The 17366-nt window shown below is 38.8% G+C and overlaps 1 protein-coding gene across 5 annotated transcripts in view; it reads left to right on the forward strand.

Moving 5' to 3' along the window:
* Positions 1 to 17118, forward strand: part of AGAP1 (ArfGAP with GTPase domain, ankyrin repeat and PH domain 1) — a 589050-nt gene extending 571932 nt beyond the window's left edge. For all 5 annotated transcript variants that reach the window (XM_019492038.2, XM_014594255.3, XM_059727176.1 and 2 more), the window contains 2 exons: positions 6602 to 6857; positions 7432 to 17118. In XM_019492038.2, the coding sequence (XP_019347583.1) occupies positions 6602 to 6857; positions 7432 to 7635 (460 nt within the window). In that variant the 3' untranslated portion in view covers positions 7636 to 17118. The remainder of the gene's footprint in view (positions 1 to 6601; positions 6858 to 7431) is intronic.
* The last annotated feature ends 248 nt before the right edge of the window (positions 17119 to 17366 follow it).

Below are 17366 nucleotides of genomic sequence, written 5' to 3' on the forward strand. Positions count from 1 at the left end.
TGGCCCTGGTGCACATAAATCCTTGTCCTGTACCTCCCTTTCTCAGCATGCGGGATTTACAGTGGCCAGTTTTGTAAAAGCTTTCCGTAATTAAGGAATAAATACCCATCAGTCTTTGTTTGCTGTCTGCAGCCTCCTTGTTTGTCAGGGACCCATATTCCTAGTGGGCCTCTGCGCCTTTCCCCTTAGCAACGCAGCCTAGGAGAGAAGGCATGCATGTTAGGAAGCAGTCAACTGCTAAGCACTTACTTTGCAATAGAGTGGGGTCTTCTCCTGCAGAGAGAGGAAGCCCCCTCTGTTTTCTCAGCATATTGTTCCCAACTCCTGTTCCATGCCTCTCCTCCCAGTTCCTGCTTTGCTTGAGGCAGGAAGACACTTTGGAAATTCCTTGCTGCTAGCTCTTTCTTCTCACCCTCTCTTCTCCCCTCCCTTCTAGTCACAATTAAAAATATTGTGAATCTCTCTCACCTTTTCCATTCTCCCTCTCCCACCCCAAGCAAATGTCTCTGTTCCATTGCTTTTCCCTACCAAAAACACCATGTTGAATATTCCAACAAAACAAAGGGGACACAAGTTATTGAATATTGAAAGGCATCATCTTGAACAACTTTGTTAGAAGAAAACCTGCAGCATAATCAGAAGCCAAGCTCTCTGATGATGAGGCTACAGCACTGATTGTCTGACGCATGCTCTCTACATCACTAAATCACTGAATCATTGACACATCCTGGGACCCTACAGGAGATGCATTTAAAGCCAGTTTTGGGGTATTGTAGGGGTTGGGTTAATATCATTTTCTTGAAACAGACCCATTAACCTTGTCAGCTCCTGATGGGATAGCAAGTGGGGCAAGTCTGTAGCCAGTTAACTGCCACATTAAATGTTAGTATGCTGGTTGTATTAGAAGTACAGCCATAAGTGGCAAAACAGTGAGGTTTGAGTATATGAGATGATCAGAGCCTGGAAGCTTTCCTAGAGAAAGCATTCCTTGTGTCAACAGATAGTTTGTCATTTAAGTGCTTTATTTAGGATATTTTGAAATATATCAAATTAAATAAAAATGTAAATGTTGATTCTGAAAACTCCTTTGTGTTTGGCTAGTCTGTGAAACAGGTGTGAAAATAATTTATTCCTACACTGCTGAAGTTTCATGTTGAAATGTCATGTGTCTTCTCCTATATGCTCGGACTAAACAATGAGTTGTAAATTCCTGTGATTACATTGTTCCTAACGCCAAAGTGAATGTGGTTTTTTTTCTCACCTTGCTTTCCTGTTTCTCTTCTTAATACATTTGTCCATTTGAAGAGGGAGAATGAGGCTAGAGGTGGAAGAGAACAGTAGGGAGGAAGAGTAGGAGGAGCCAAAATAAAATCAACAGTGCTCATCTCCGACTTGTATCTGTGTTAGGTGTACACATATGCATTCCCCATTGAAAATGGAGAGTCAAATGATGCAGTAGAAAAGGGTCTGAGTTACACAGGACATGGACTCTTAAATGTGTAGCTTCTGCTCTAACATGAAAGCACAGACTACATCCTAGTTTGTGAAGCAAAATAATTGTGTCAAAAGCAAATCTGCTGTTTGTATCCCTTCATCCTGTCGGCTCTGTCCTCCCTCTTTACAATTCCTTATTTTGCTTCCAGCTAATAATGATGGGATATGGCTGACAGAGTAATTTCAATAATAGGTCACTATCTTGAGAAGCAAGCAATTAATTAGATCAAAATAAACTGAGGGTTGGAGTTTTGTTCTATTTCTAATAAACTTCAACCCACATACAATACCCACATACAATACCAAAATCCTGACTGTGTTTCATTATCACACTAAAATGATTTCAAGTTCAGTGAGAATATGGTGACACCTACTAAAATCAAGAAAACGATGGCGCTTGTTGGTCAGGGCTCAGTGGTTCTGCACTTTCCTAGCACAGTGAGGACAGCATGATGATGATTAGTCCTTGTCTCTGGCCTTTGTGTAAACAGTGAAGCTTTATTTGTCAGTAACCTAGGTTCCAATATATTGGTATTTGCTTTTAAAAGTTGAAAAGCTCAAGCATTGCCTTATCTGATTTCTAGTATGCTTCTGCTTGTTTGTAAGTTCATCTAGTAATTTGCAGTTGATTATTATTTCTCCCCATGTATGTATGTTCAAAAATGAAAATGACTGCAAGTAAAAAGCCTGTGTTTTGAACCAGCAAGGTCATTGAAGAAAATCTGTATCCTTAATCAGTGTATACAAGAAGAGCAAACATGCATTCTCCTGGGCCAGACAAGCTAGAAAAGATCCAAACATATCATGTTGTAAGATCTCCAGTGACGTGGCCTTAGCCTGCTCTCTGATCCACATAAAAGGATGTTCATGAATTTTGGAAGTCACAGTAAATAAGGAACGTAATCATGGTTAGGGTACGGTTTTTCACATGCAAGGGTGGTTACAACTGGGGGTACCTAACAAAGAAGAGATTGCCCAGAGAAGGGGCTAATAGGGTGGCAAATGGGGCTAGGAGGAAGAAAATATTTACCAGCAGGTGTTCAATTGTACATTTCTTTTATTTTTAGGGATTGGTTCAGTGTCTTTTTCTGATTAGTTGCTCTTTCTCTCATTTCCTCTCACTCTTATTCAGTTGATTTATTTAAAGGTATGTCAGCAGAGGCTGAAATGAAGCACTGTACCTCCTCTTTCTGCTTATTGCTGACCGTTCCAATAATTCATTTTTTAGCTCATTAGCTAACAGGGGATGTGAACAGTGGTCCTCCAGGGTATTGGAATGAGGTTAAGTGATCTACTGCTGACAACTCTGCTCTTGGACTGGCCTTTCCTTTGGGAAAATGAAAGCTCAACCAAGACAAGCTGTGGATCCCAGCAGTGAAATTGTGACATCAGAGAAACAATTGTAGTCATTATGTCCTAGTGGCATGATTTCTGGGGTGAACAGGTGCAGCAAGCCAAAATGTCTCCAAGAAAAATCCCCAGAACTTTCCACAGAAAATTAAATCATTCATACCAAATATGAAAAAAGATGTAACACGAGGAACACAAGAGAGGATGTCAGTGAAGCTTCCTGGATTTTTTTTTACTCAAGACAAATCATTCCAAATTTTGAATGCTTTGCGAGCAGGTTACCCATCTCCCAGCTATCCATGAAGTGATTAAGGATCGTTTACTATACAAATGTCTAAATGAAGTATGTTTCTTGTGTCCCACTTAGAACACTGTTTGTGTTTTGAATCCCATTTGACATTGGGTATCAGAAATAGTCTGTGCCAGGGTGTCCTATACATTGCGTGTGTGCGTGCATGCGCGCATGCGCGCATGTTTGGATTTATTGGTCTTTCCATTACTTTCTGATAAAAATTGTGAGTGGAATTTTAGGAATAATTAATCAGGCAGGTCATTCATACATGATGGTATTAGAGCTTCAGACACTGATCAGGAACGTACTAAGAAAGCATTGCATATCTATATATGTGTAACAGGTTGTAGATGGACACTGTCCAGTATACGCTCCCATAACTGCAGGGTTTGGAATTGTTTTTAAATATAAATTATTCTTTCATGTTAGAAACTATCACTGAAATTGCAGTATCTAAGGTTATACCTTCCACTGGAGGATGTCAGGGTTCCTTAAAAGCTAGTACTGCTGCTCATATTGAGCAGAACTGCACTCCACAAATACTCCCATGGGACTGTTCACTCATTGAAGCATGGCAGAATCTGACCTAATTAATTAAGCACCCATAACACGTAGGTGTTGCACCTATTTTACACATGGGAAAATTGAGGTGCAATAAAACAGCAAGCTAATGGCATGGTGCAGTATCATGGTCTTCTGTAAAATGCAGACCCTCCCCCCCCCCTTAGGCAAGGACTCTAGAGTACTTCCTGAATATTTTGGGTAACAAATAACTCTTCAGCTCTGCAGCAAATGTTGTTGAGTTAATACCGAATCTTGATCACAGAACTGAGCGAGACAAATAGTAGTGTGTGCCAGCTGGTTATGCAGCAATATAAATCTTTTGACTAGAGGATGGGTAGTATCCTTCTTCTCTTGCCTTCTCTCGTGAGCCCATGGGACAAATAGAAGTGATGGGATGCTCTCCCTCTCAGAATTAATGGGCTCCGCATAAGTTTGCATTCTGCTTTCTGTCTGTGTGTTTTGTTTTCCCTTCTGAATAAACCTTTTGATGCATCAGGATAATGCGGGTAGGGCTTGGGCATTTTGTGACTCAGTCGTGTTTCCCAAAGAGAGCAGGATCCCCATCTTTACATCATTCTCACCCAGCAGCGTTGTTCACTTTACTGTGTGTAAGAAACATATATTTAAATGATTTCTTGTTCCTCTTCTTTCAGAATGTATGTAAATTTATGTTAATTAATTTGTAAAACCAAGGTAGCCAAGTGATCTGATGGCTTTCACCTGAACTTGGAGCATTTGGTTTTGCTTCCATATAGTGCACATGCAGTCACATTTTATGACTTAGGCTGAAATGATGCTCGCCCCCTCCACCCCCCAAGGATCTTGTTCTCATATCCAGCTTGTGAGTGGAATAGAAAGTTTTTCTTAAACTCTGAAAGCAACTCCTATTCACCCTGGTTACCACAGCTGGTGTCATGACTGTGATTAGAACTGCATGTAACCAATTTCAGGGAAGATGAGGGGAAGAATAGAGTTGTTCTGTATTTGGTGATCTTCCAGTCCACATAACTAATATTTTAAAAATGTATTGTTCAGCAGACAGAGGTAGAAGCAGTTTTTTTTAAATAATGGTTTCTTTTGGAAAGAATCCATGCACTTTTTTCCATAGTAGAACTGATTAGATCCATCAAATTCTTTTGTCCTGCCCAGTTTGTAAGTGTAAATTATGTGTTTATAAAATACTTTGTCATTATACTCAATTTCATTTTTAATAAATACAAAGCATACTTCAAATGAGCCTTACCAAAGCCTGCACCTTCTTACTTTGTTGACTTGATGATGTACTAGCTTGGGATAAGTGATAGCTATACAACAACCTCTGATTTTGGGAAAGCACTTAAAATATATAAATGGCCTCGTGGAGCCCATTTTAAGCATTTGTGGCTGTGCTGTTCCATCCCTCTCAGACCACTCTTTCTCTGCATGTTTGATTTTTTGTTTAGTTATTTTTTAACACAGTAGCACAAGTTAAAACTTGGAATATTAATCCTTCCTGTGAATGTCCTCATTCTTGTTGCTTTGTCTCACAACTTAAACATTATTTACAAGCATTTTCCCTTCATTCTGAGCATTTTAAAATATCCTGTATTTTAAGTATCAGACTCAAAGGCAATGTTTCAGCATTCAGAACAGTGTCAGTATTCAGATGTAGTAGCCATTCAGAGCTTTGAGCTTGCCCATTTTTCTCATACACTGAAAACTCGTACTTTTCTTTAGACAGGAAAAATTACTGCATATGGATAGGGTAAATTATTATTTGTGTTGCAAAACTCATGCTTTTGGAGGCTTTGAATGAAAAGTGTCTAGAGAGGTCAAAGTAAGGTCACTCCACATGTACCAGGAAGTGGTGCAAAACTAATCCAGATTTGCTGTTGGAAGTATCTGTTTACATAAGTATTTAAAAACAGATTAGGGCTAACCTGACACTAGATTACTAGGAGTAGTATAAACACTACTGAAAGGCATAAACAGAGCTTTTCTTTTTTCTGCTAGAGGAAAAAATGTCAACAGTAATGAGTTTCCTTGCTAGATATTGTATGCGGTGTCCACAGGTAGGCAGATTTCCATTTAGATACCTGATCTGTTGGCCAAGAGCACCTACAAATGGGAATTTACCTGTGACAGGATCTCCCAGAGCACATTACTGAGTTCCAGGGGGGGGTATAAATGAAAGACTCAACCAATAGCAGAGTAACCTGCTGTCCTATGATATAACAATATTTTAGGACACTTTTTCCACTTACTTGTCCCAGCAAAAGAAGCCATGCTTCAAATTTTTTGTTTTCCATTTTAAAAAATTCCTAAACTTCTTTCCCTTAGTGAAACTTAACTGTCCTGTCACTGTTCACTGATAATGTTCTGGTGAGAGAGAGAGAGACACCATGAGTGACTTCAGTGCTATCACTGTGCACGTCTAAGTATAATTCAGGAAACACAGATATATATTCTCCCTGATCTGGATCCTTTTGACTGCTTTAGTCCTGGGCACCTCCTGAGTAAAGATTGCAAGCTGTATGGTTAAGTTATATGGCTACATCTGCCATGATTTATGTCCTAATGCACTCTTGAAGTAAAAGGCTATTACATATACTCAGTATGTAACTTAGATCTCTAGTCCCTTATGATTGTGGAGAAATGTGAATGTACACGGCCCAGAACAGTTGGATGTTTGCCCATGACTGGGACTCCTAGGCACAGTGACAGTACAAATAAATAATAGTGTTGCAAGTTTCAGGTTTAAAGGAAATGTTTCTGTGTCAGGTCTTTTGCTAAAATTTGCAAGACAAATAATTTTTGCCAACCAGCTTCCATATGTCACTGTGTCTTGAAATGACCATGTATGCTATTACTCAAAGACAGTGGTACCAGTTTTGAAGGTTGTATTTCCTCTTCCTTCTCTAGGGAAGAAAAAGAACGCTGGATACGTGCTAAATATGAGCAGAAGCTCTTCCTTGCCCCGCTGCAGTGCTTGGAGCTTTCCCTAGGCCAGCACCTGCTGCGAGCTACAGCTGAGGAAGACTTGCGGACCGTCATCCTGCTCCTGGCCCATGGCACGCGGGAAGAAGTAAACGAGACGTGTGGAGATGGAGATGGGCGTACTGCCCTGCACTTGGCCTGCAGGAAAGGAAACATTGTGCTCGTACAGCTCTTAATTTGGGTGAGTATCTCCCTTGTGATGTTAGGTACGCAGTTCTGATTTACTTCTCACTTGTTCCTATTGTTTAGCAAAACTTTTTTTTTTAGTAAGGTCTTCTGAAGTATTGCTTGCCAGCATATTTCAGAAGGCTGCTAAAGTTGTTCTTTATTTTCCTTAGTCTACATGTTCCTATTATAAGCTTTCAGAGCTGCCTTGACGAAAATATGTCTCTCTTTTTACTTCAATGTGATAGAAGCTAGGTGATGTGCAGGAGACAGGGAAGGATTCGTGCTCTAGCTCTAGAATAGCCATACAAAATGCATTTGTAAAGAGATTGTTACAGGCAGTATGTGAAGATGTTCTAGAAGAAAGCTGTTTGTGCTTGAAGCATGATTTCTCTGCCCAGATCTTCTATAAACCCACAAAATAAGGGCTGTGTCATGCATTCTGTCTTGTGTATTTTTCTCTTCCTCCCCTCTTTCCCCCCTCCCCCCAACCTCCACTTAAACTCAGATATAGCTCTTCCATTTTCATTCTCTCCATGCTAATACTGTGTTAGCAGCAGGGTCTCAAGTGGCATCTCTTCTTTCTGCAGTATGGTGTGGATGTTATGGCCCGCGATGCCCACGGAAACACAGCATTAGCCTACGCCAGACAAGCCACAAGCCAGGAATGCATTGATGTTCTCCTGCAGTATGGTTGTCCTGATGAGCGTTTTGTCCTTATGGCTACACCCAATTTGTCCAGGAAGAACAATAACAGGAACAACAGCAGTGGAAGAATGCCCACCATCATCTGAGGAACTTGGATAGTTTTCAGTGACCTAAATAGTGTCTGCAGCCTCATAGCTCCATTTCTTTCACAGCTCTGACTTGTGTCAGAGTCTTGTAACTTTCCTTTCCCTTTTTCCCCTCTATCCCTGTCCCATCAAAAACAAACAAGCAAACAAAAAGCATGTGTGGACAGTGCGAAAGGACAAGAAGGAGAAAAGGGGGCTGCAGAAACCGTTAGTTAAAAAAAAATGTCTAGAATGATGAAAAGGGGGGTGAGAGAGAGTTTGGTTATGGGTTCTCTAATCATAGCACATGATATTGGACCATTTTACTGGCTGTCTCCAGGCATAGGCTGTACGAGTGCTGAAGGAGGGGATAGAGGCAGAAGAAAGGAGGAAGAAGAAAAGAAAGAAAAAATGGTAACTTTTCTTAAATGACAGTTAAGCACATCAGTACATTTCACCTCTACCAAACGGAACACTTGGATTTCATTCTCTTCTCTGAAGAGCTTGACGGCATAAATCAGAAGCAAGCACAGAGTTTGTCAGGTTTGAAGCTCCTATGATGGTATGTGTCAAATCAGTTGTAGCTAATCTGTCCAGGGAGAATACTGGCTTCATTACACTTGTATAGTTGAGTTCTTCCAGCATTACCGCTGTTTAATAGAACATGATTAGTCATCACGGAGAAAAAAGCATATTAGCTGAGGAGGTAGTTACATGGCACGCTTCGGTGATTGCTTGGATGTGATTGCAATATTCTTAGAAGCATCATATTATCTCAGACATGTTCTTTCAAGCCCTTGGAGCCCTCCTTTCTAAATTCACTGTCATAATTTAGTATCTGTTTAATTTTTCAGTCCAAAGAGAGGAAATCAGTTGCTGAGTGTTATTTGACTGCAGTCTCCTTAGTGTAAAAACAAAATGGAAAAAATAAATAAGGGTAACTATGAAACACAAAAAGGAATAATGAATACTGCTAAGGAAAAACATTTCAAGTACATTTAGTAAAATAAATAAATGCATAAAAGGCTAATATTTTTTCAGCCACGAGACACATGTCATTTTGCCACGGTAAATGTCTTGCATTTTTGGTCACTCCTGTGATGCATTGCCTAAGTTATACAGATTTTTGTATTGTGTCGTTAGATTATATGTATGTAAAATCTATTTGAATAAAAAAATTCATAAATATGCATTGATTTTTGTACAGACAAATGACACCTCTGTTAATTTATAAACTGTAATGGATGTGTACTAAATAATGTGCAACTAGCTAGGATCTGTGGGTTACAGATCATTGTACATTGAAAATATTTCCAGCAGTGAACTATATTTCCATTTGTTTGATGCAAGTCTTTTGAAGAACATATCGGAATGAGATGATGGCATATTTGGCATACAAAAAAGGCATACTGAGATCTTTTAGAAGGGAAAGGAGGATGTCTGTCAGCAGCATAAACATATTTTACTTTAGACACCATGAAGCTTTCATAGATCGAGACAAAAAGCCATAGCCTGCGTCCATGAAGATCTCATATCAGAATTGATGTCCTTCTCCAGGCTGGGCATGGCATGGCTCTTTTGACTCTGAACTTGGCTGCTTTGTTTCACATAAATGACTTACAGAAGGAGTTTGGCCAGTTGATTCAGACTCATTTTTAATACTTGATTTATTTCTGTGGTATCACCAGACTGATGCTGGCTTTTGCCACCTTCTGAAAACTGAGATTTTGGTATAGATAAGCAAATAGCAAGGTTTCTGGGGAAAGCAAGTGATTTTTATATGGCAATATGAGGATGGGGGAAGCTATATTGCGGAGAACGTTGAAATCTGAGCTGAATTAGATGGCAAAGGAACAATTATGTGAAGTCAGTCAGGTGCACATAGCATAGTAATTTGCAAATCTCCCCATTCTTCATGTATTTCACAGGCCTTCAGTGTTGTGCTTCCTTGGGGGCTCTGTGTTTATGTTGAAATAAGAAAGGAAGGAGAAAATAAAGAACCGAATGAAATATATCTGGACAGAATTTGAAAGAAAAATGTTAATGTCCCAAAGGTATCCAAAACCTAAAAAAGGGCAGTATGGCTTAAGACCCAGAGTCCACAAAAGATTGATTAAGAGATGCCCTAAGAGAAAAAGCAAGGGAACACTGAATGCCTTTTCTGCTCCTTTACCATTCTGTGTTTGTTGTTGTTTGCTATATGGAAATTGAACAGAGAATAGAAAAGGCTTTCCTGTTTTACCAGCCTAGACCAGCAATATCATGTGTGCATTTCAAAACCAAATGCTTTTTGAGTAGTTTCCACAATTGTTCCTCCTCCACTTATATGCACCCTCCTGTCCTTAGATATTGACAGATATGTTATTTCTGGTGGATGACTTAACTTTAACATGTACAGCTAAACATGGGACTGCTCACTCAGTCCCCTGCTACTGGGTTCTTGTGACCTTATCACCTGTTGCAAGGGACACAGTAACCTGAACTCACATCTCTTGGCATGTAAGTAAGGTAGGAATCAGGAATATGTTTTCCTGCGGTGCTAAATACCTCCAGCTCGCTTTGACTTGAGCTGTGGCTGCAGGTGCACAATACTTCTGAAAATTCAGATCCACTTTTTAAAATACTTTGCTTTAAATCTATTGCTGTTGTTAAGCCTACATTCCATTTCAAAGCTGGTATGTTTTCCAAACTGAAAATACTTTTCTATTTCCCTTTTAATGATCTCTTTTTACTACTCTTCCTGGCATGAAACACCCAAGGCCATTGACATACTAGGGCAACTGAGCTGTCTTAAAAGTTTTCTGACTTGGTGGCAAACCATGAAGTCCATCATGAACTTCCATGGCAAAAGTTTTCTCTTTGAATAAAGCTGTCCAGAAAGTACTAGAAAAGGAAATTTCATTCTAGAATAGGAAGAATGAGTTATCCACACAAGCTGAATGTTAACTCCTTACTTTAGGTAAAGCAGTTGTGTTTAGTTGTGTTTAGTCTAAGCTTGGGATTTCCTTAAACATCAGAGTTGTCAATTCCAATATGGACCAGGGCTTTTGTATGCAGCTTACCTGTCTCTGATTGCATAGCCCAAATGCGAAGGGTTGCTGCAGGGAAAATATACAAGCTATCCACTTCCCAGCATTCTCCTTGAAAAATTCGGAGGGCCAGCAGTACTATATCTGAAGTCCATGTAATACACACTAGATTGTGTTAGGGGTTGGCATTGTTTTGATTGATATGTTACTAGGTTTTGGCAAGCCTTCATTCTTTGTGTTAGCCTTGCCTATAGCCAATTCCCCCTTTCCCTCCCCCTCACTGAAGTTGATCAGCACAAAAGGTATTTAAAAGATAATTAGGCTTAAACTGGCTGTAAGTGAGCAGTTTCAAGTATATTTTTCTCATAGGAAAATTGTATCCGCATTTGTGTGTTCAAGTATATTTGGTCAGAATTGCTTTGAAAGTTATATAGCACTGCTTGAGCTTACAGGACTTTAGAACGGGTCATATAGTCATAAATATGGTGATGAACTCAGGCTAGTATAAATTTTGTCCCCTGCTTGTTGCGAGCCCTGTATCTTGCACAGTGTAATCAATGTGAACTGTATTTAAAAACCAAACAAGCAAACAAATCTTCCCACCTGATATCCCAGTCTGTCCCTTGAATTTAAAACCAGGAAAAGTTTGATGTTTTCATTTGTATGAAAAATCCCATTCCACCCCCTGCATACTAGAGTTGGACTAGGGTATAAGGTGTCTAATGTTGATGCTTAATCAATATTAGCAATCCTTTGGTTATGGTTAATAGATAAGGGACAGGAGAAAAATCTCTTAGATATCCAGTTGGACTAGCCTAACCTTGCTTGGCACTGGAAGCTGGGATTTCTTGACACCAGGTGCTTACAAGGGATATATTAGCACTTTGTAGAGGGTGTTCTTGACCTGTCCAGATATCGAGGATTCAGGGACACTTCCAGAAACTATAGTAATTGTTTACAGTGATTCCATTCTTTTAACCTGTCCACGTCTGTTCCTTGCTCTTGCATTTAGCCCCTCTTGTGGCTTCTGTAGAACCCAGAATGGTTACGCCCTTTGAGCATGTTATGAGCAAATTAAAAACAAATTGAAAGCCAGTCAATAAGAAATCCCAGTAGAAAAATGCTAGAGAGCTAAATCTGTTTCTGTTTTCTCAGAAAATGGAGTTTAGTAGTTGATTTTCATAACATCCCCCATTTAACCACTTTCATGATTTCATTGTACTCTTTCCAGTCTCATCTGCACTTTACACACCGATACTAAGACCTTATGGCAAAGCCACCTTTGGCAAATGTCATTGACTTTTTTCTTCTATATGTTGTAACCTACTTGCTATAGAACACTAGGGATGAGGCTGATGTGTAAATTTACATCTGGGATCTGAAACTTGGTATTCCCAGAGTTTTGGGAGCCTTTAGTTCACCTCATTTTAGATACGTAGACTGATGTCCAGTGTTCACCTCATTTTAGATAAGTAGAACCTCCAGTGTTTTGGGAAGTTCAGAATCAATCCTGATCCAGTGGTTTAGTCAAGGACCCACTCTGCTGATTTTAGACTTCACTTTGTGTATCTACATAGGAGCAGTAGATGAGGCATATCTTGAAAATCCAGCTGTGATCCATGTCTTGGTGCTGTTCAGAAAGCTGTTTGAACTGTTACTAGAAAAGCGTAGAGTGCATTGTTTAGGGTGTAATGTGCGATTGCTGCATTAAGATGCATACTGTTTATTTTGCCATGATTCCCCCCACTTTAAATTAGGCTATGTAGTGAGTGCTTGTTTGGAGATTTGCCCATGGGAGGGAGACTTTGAGTAAAGTGGGAAGATTACAGAGATTGTATGTAATATTAAGTATTCTCATACAAATATATATCTCCAGCACTATAATGTGGCATAATAAATGGTACAGTTTGTGAATAGCTTCATCTCTTATATAAGGTGAAGAGGAAAAATGAAGTAATGTTGGGGAGGGGGAAGTGTAATATAAAGCAGTAATAGTAAAACAAGCACAGATTTCACAGAAGAGCTCTAAGTGAATGGAGTCCTTCACAGTTGTCTTGAGGAGCCATTTTTTCACCTTAGGAGGGAACAAATGCTCATTTTAGCTTAAGAATGCAAACACAGGGGACCAAATGCTTGGGAGCTTGTCACTTTTCTGGGAGAACGTTAATTTCCCTGTTCAAGTTTATAATAAAGCACCTTTATTTTCCCACATTGGGCTATTACTGTCATTAGTGTGTGGGATCTCTGACCTTTTACTTCATTAGTCTTGGACCCTGATTTATTTTAATATCTCTTTTTTTCTGTCTTTGTAGATATAAATAAGTTTATAATTTAGAAAGGTGTTCTTTAGCATTTCATCTGCATTCTCCATTGTAAAGGCACTCCAGGTTCAAATTATTTGTGATAAAAGAAGTAAAATAACACTAATAAACCTTGGACTGGAGTGTTGTAGCCATGATGGTCCAGAAAATACCTGAGAGCCAAGGCTTTTTTGTAATATCTTTTATTGGACCAACTGTGCTGGTGGGGGAGCTATTGAATGAGCTTTTTGGTCATCAAGTGCCCTTCCTTGATGGGTGAAAGCCTGTCCAACAGTTCTCACAACTGGACCATTGGTTCAGTAAAAGATATCACAAAAAAGCCTTGCCTCTCAGACTAATAAATCTAAAGTTGAAGCTGATTTTTTTTTTTTAAGATGGGGATTTACTTCTTGCCTATTGAACTACAGGAAGATGATCGGTAAAATAATTTCTTTGTGAAGGGATCTCTAAACTGCAAAAGGCACCATGAGCAAAACAAATGTTTAAAACTGTAATTAGGTAACTTTATTGTAGGCCCATGTTTTGACTGAGTTGTGTTATCCTGAGCAAGGTTTTAAAATGAAAAAAACTGTGGTTCTCCCATCTCTCAGAAATTTCTCCTTATTTGATTGAGTCCATATTTGAGCAAATATAGAAGGGCATTGGCCAAGATTTTCAGAAGAAGAGAGTCATTTTGGGTGCCTTAATTTCAGAAAACTGGTTGCTCAGCACTTTCTGAAAATTGAGTCCCCTGACAGTGTCTCAAGCCCAAAATCACTAGTCACTTCTTTGAAAATCTTGGTTTCTGTGTTTTATTTCAGGTGATGGCAATATGTGGGTGAATTAGTTCCCCATTGTTTACTAACGTCTCCTGAGTAGTTTAGGAATTTGTAGTTTTTCAGCAGGTAAAAATGAATATTTTTTGCATTTTAACACATTTAGCTCTCAGATTAACATCTGCACTTCTCCAGAATTTTTGTGGCACATTCACTTGGCAATGATCTGCTTCATAGACTCTCACAGCTGAGGTCTCCTCTTTTTGGTCTCCTGTCCGCAAACCTCTAAGTGTTTGCTTTGAATATCTCAACGCTCCAAGTTCTAGCAGGTGAGATTCTTCCAGTGCTCTACACCTAGTCATTTTTAATTTAGTGAGTATGTGTCTGTATGTGTGTAAGAGATAGAAAGAGACAGGGGAGGAGGCCAGTATGTTTATAAAGGTCTTATGGGCAAAACTTTAGGATGACCATAATGCAGACCATCAGGTACCTTGTGTGTGCCACATATTTTACAGAATAACGGGTCAATATTTTAGAGTTTCTAAAAATATTTATGGTACTATTTTTCTTGTGTCCTTCCACCTCTAAGAGCAGATTACCCTGGTAGCATGAGTCCAGCTATATGGGTGGAAGAAGAGAGTAAGTAATGTGTTTTAGAAACCTCTACATTTATCAAGGTATTTCATAAGTCACATTTTGCAACTTTGAAGTCTGATAGCACATAACATCTCAGGGCTATAACTGGTTGCTCTGATCATAAAATGGGGCAGTTCCAACTCCACTCCAGTAGCATAAAACACACCTTTCTAGTCCTAATGGATCACAAGGCATGGGGCCTAGAAACCTGTCACTTGTTGGTGACTTGATATTGTCTAATCAGCACCTATGGCCAGTGTAAGTCCAATGCTAATTTTATATTTTGAGGGAAAGGAAATACGTAGCAGGCTTTTTTTTTGTAAACAGTTTTGATGTGTGGTTATTTGACAAGTAGTCCCAAAATCTCAAATCTTTAGAACAAGACCCAATAGAATTTAGTAGGCAGAGTGCAGGGCAGGTCATGAGAGGAGCAAGATGAAGACAGTGTATCACAGGATACTGCTAAAAAAAAAAGTGGTATAAAATATTTTGCACTTCATTTCTCTATACACTTAAACTTCATAGAATGTGTAGTGTGTGTATTATTATATAATATACTGTGTGTGCATATACACGCACATGTATATGCAAATGTTTAGCAAGAGCCAGGTTTTCAGTTAGTTATGCATAGCTGTACACATGTTTCCCCAGACCTAATTTATATGTATAGATATGTGCATGCATGAGACATGTTTGGAACTACCTAAACAAGGCATTCCCAGATAGAGGCACAAAATTATGGATACCTACTCTGCATTACACACCAGATATATAGATATAATTTTGCATAGATTACAGTATCTTTGGGTATACATTGCATGTGTGGGATTCTTACTTGACTGAGGAGGGCAACTGGTTCCAAGGATGTATCAATTCATCCAGAAAACCCCTTCAAACTGAAAGCACACTCAACTTTGAATTAAAACAAAAACCCCTAAACTTACTACTACGGTTGGGACATCCCAGCTCCACCATAATTATAAAAGGCTTAGCCAACCCTCAGGGTTAGCCACTGTGGTTCAGGCAGCCATAGTGTTACATGTATAGTTTATAAAAGATTTGTGAGTGAGAAAGAGAAGTAAAAGTTGAGAGGGACAGAGGGCACACCACTTGGAAGCCCTTTCTTATATAAAATTAGATACGAGTGCTAGGAAGTTCAGCGGGCTGGCTGAATGTTACTTGAGAATGACAGGCTGCCTCACTGCAGTTGACTAGATGTTTTAAATAAATGACATTTCAGGTCTTACAGCCACTTGTGCGTATGTGTACATGTGCGTGTGGTTGAGATTGTTCAGGAATATGCTTTCAGCAAATTGTTTAAAAGTGCAGCATCCAGGTTGATTGTTCCCTCAGATCTCTTTGACACCTCTCTTCAACATGTCCTTGTTAGTTAAACTTCGGCAAGTTATTTTGTGTTTGAGGAGATCATAGGCATTGTGTAAAAGATGTGTTCAGGCACTACGTAGTACTAGATAATCCAAGAAAATTAGATCAAATGATGTCCTCACAGTTTACAGCATTGTTTCCAGTGGTGACTGCAGCTTATAATTGTATTAAGTAAAAGCAGCAAAAAGAAACTAAGCTTAACAAGGAAAGGATGCCACTTCTCTGTAGCTAGACAAGATACGTTGGAAAATATTTGGAGGAGGAAAAAACATTTTACTTACCTCTTGCACCTGAAATGACTGTAACAGAATAATTCTTCTTTGAAATGACATTTAAAACCTTTTCTGGGCATTTTTCCCCATGTATGCTGGGTTTCAGTTGAATTCAAGCTGTACATTACATCTCTCCACTAAGGTCATTTTACCAACCCACAGAGAAGGTTCATATCAAGTATCCTTTAAAGCACAGCCCTCTTCTCTGTGGAAATAATTAGATTTCTGAGCAACAGAATAAGGAACACAAAATGGTGCAATCATCTTTATTTTTTTAAATTTCAAGAAAGTCTTTAATTTTTACACAATAGGTTGATGCGCAATGTGAGAGGGAATATGTGGGTTGAGAGTTTTTAAACCTATTAGAGATTTGTACTGTGTAGATACGATTAGATATAGATTTTTTTTTAAAAAACAAAAAAAAGTTTTGATGGGCCCAATAATGCAGTGCTTAGTATGATGAACCTATCAGTGGCTATAGTAGAATTTGAGCATGTCCTTGAGTACTTTTACTGAATCAGAGTCTTATGAAGAGCTGTGCAGAATCATCTCTAAATCATGAAGAGCCAAATTCTGGTCTCACTGAAGTCAGGGAGTTTTGTTTTTGACTTCACTGAGATTAGAAGTTGGTGCTCAATCCACTCAGTGCGTTTATAAGGAATTCATTCTTTTGGAACAGCAGTTAATCACCAACCTCTGGTAGTTACATTTTCTTTTTTTCACACCCCATTTGAATGCAAAACACTACGTTTTAAATTCTGTCCCTTCAGCCCTCAGATCCTTCAATTTCCCTGCATTGTAATCTTGGTGTTTCTTTAAAGTGGGGGTTGGGATGGAGAGAAAGGGAGCAAGTGAATAATGACTCCTGAGAAACTTGTCTTCAGTAGAGGAAGAAAATACCTAGCACATGGCAGACTTTATAGCGAGTTTTTTTTTCTGTTTCTGTAAATAGTAATGTATAAATGATGACAAAGCAGTGTGGAAATTATTAAAAAAAAGGCTCTTTTTGTTTTTTATATTACCTCATTCAGCAAGTTTGTTTTACAATGACTCAATGATGCTTTATTTATATTGTTTGTACTGTAATTAAAACAATTGACAGACATTTCACTTTGCTTGTCGTTTCATATGATCTTGTTTTGATTAAATATGCCAGTTTGTATTATGTTTTCCTTCCCCGCACTCTCCATCTTGAGATTTTTGTGTCAGCTGTACAGTATTCTGAGTTAAAAAAAAAAAAATAGGAAAAACTTGTAAAGTAATGCAGAGAGGGACTACTATATTGTATAGGTCTCTTTCTAATAAAGAGGGGAAAAAAACCTTGTCTGTTATGACTTTTTGTTCTTTGCATAC

This window comes from Alligator mississippiensis, chromosome 4 (genome assembly GCF_030867095.1).
Source record: "Alligator mississippiensis isolate rAllMis1 chromosome 4, rAllMis1, whole genome shotgun sequence".
NCBI lineage: Eukaryota > Metazoa > Chordata > Crocodylia > Alligatoridae > Alligator > Alligator mississippiensis.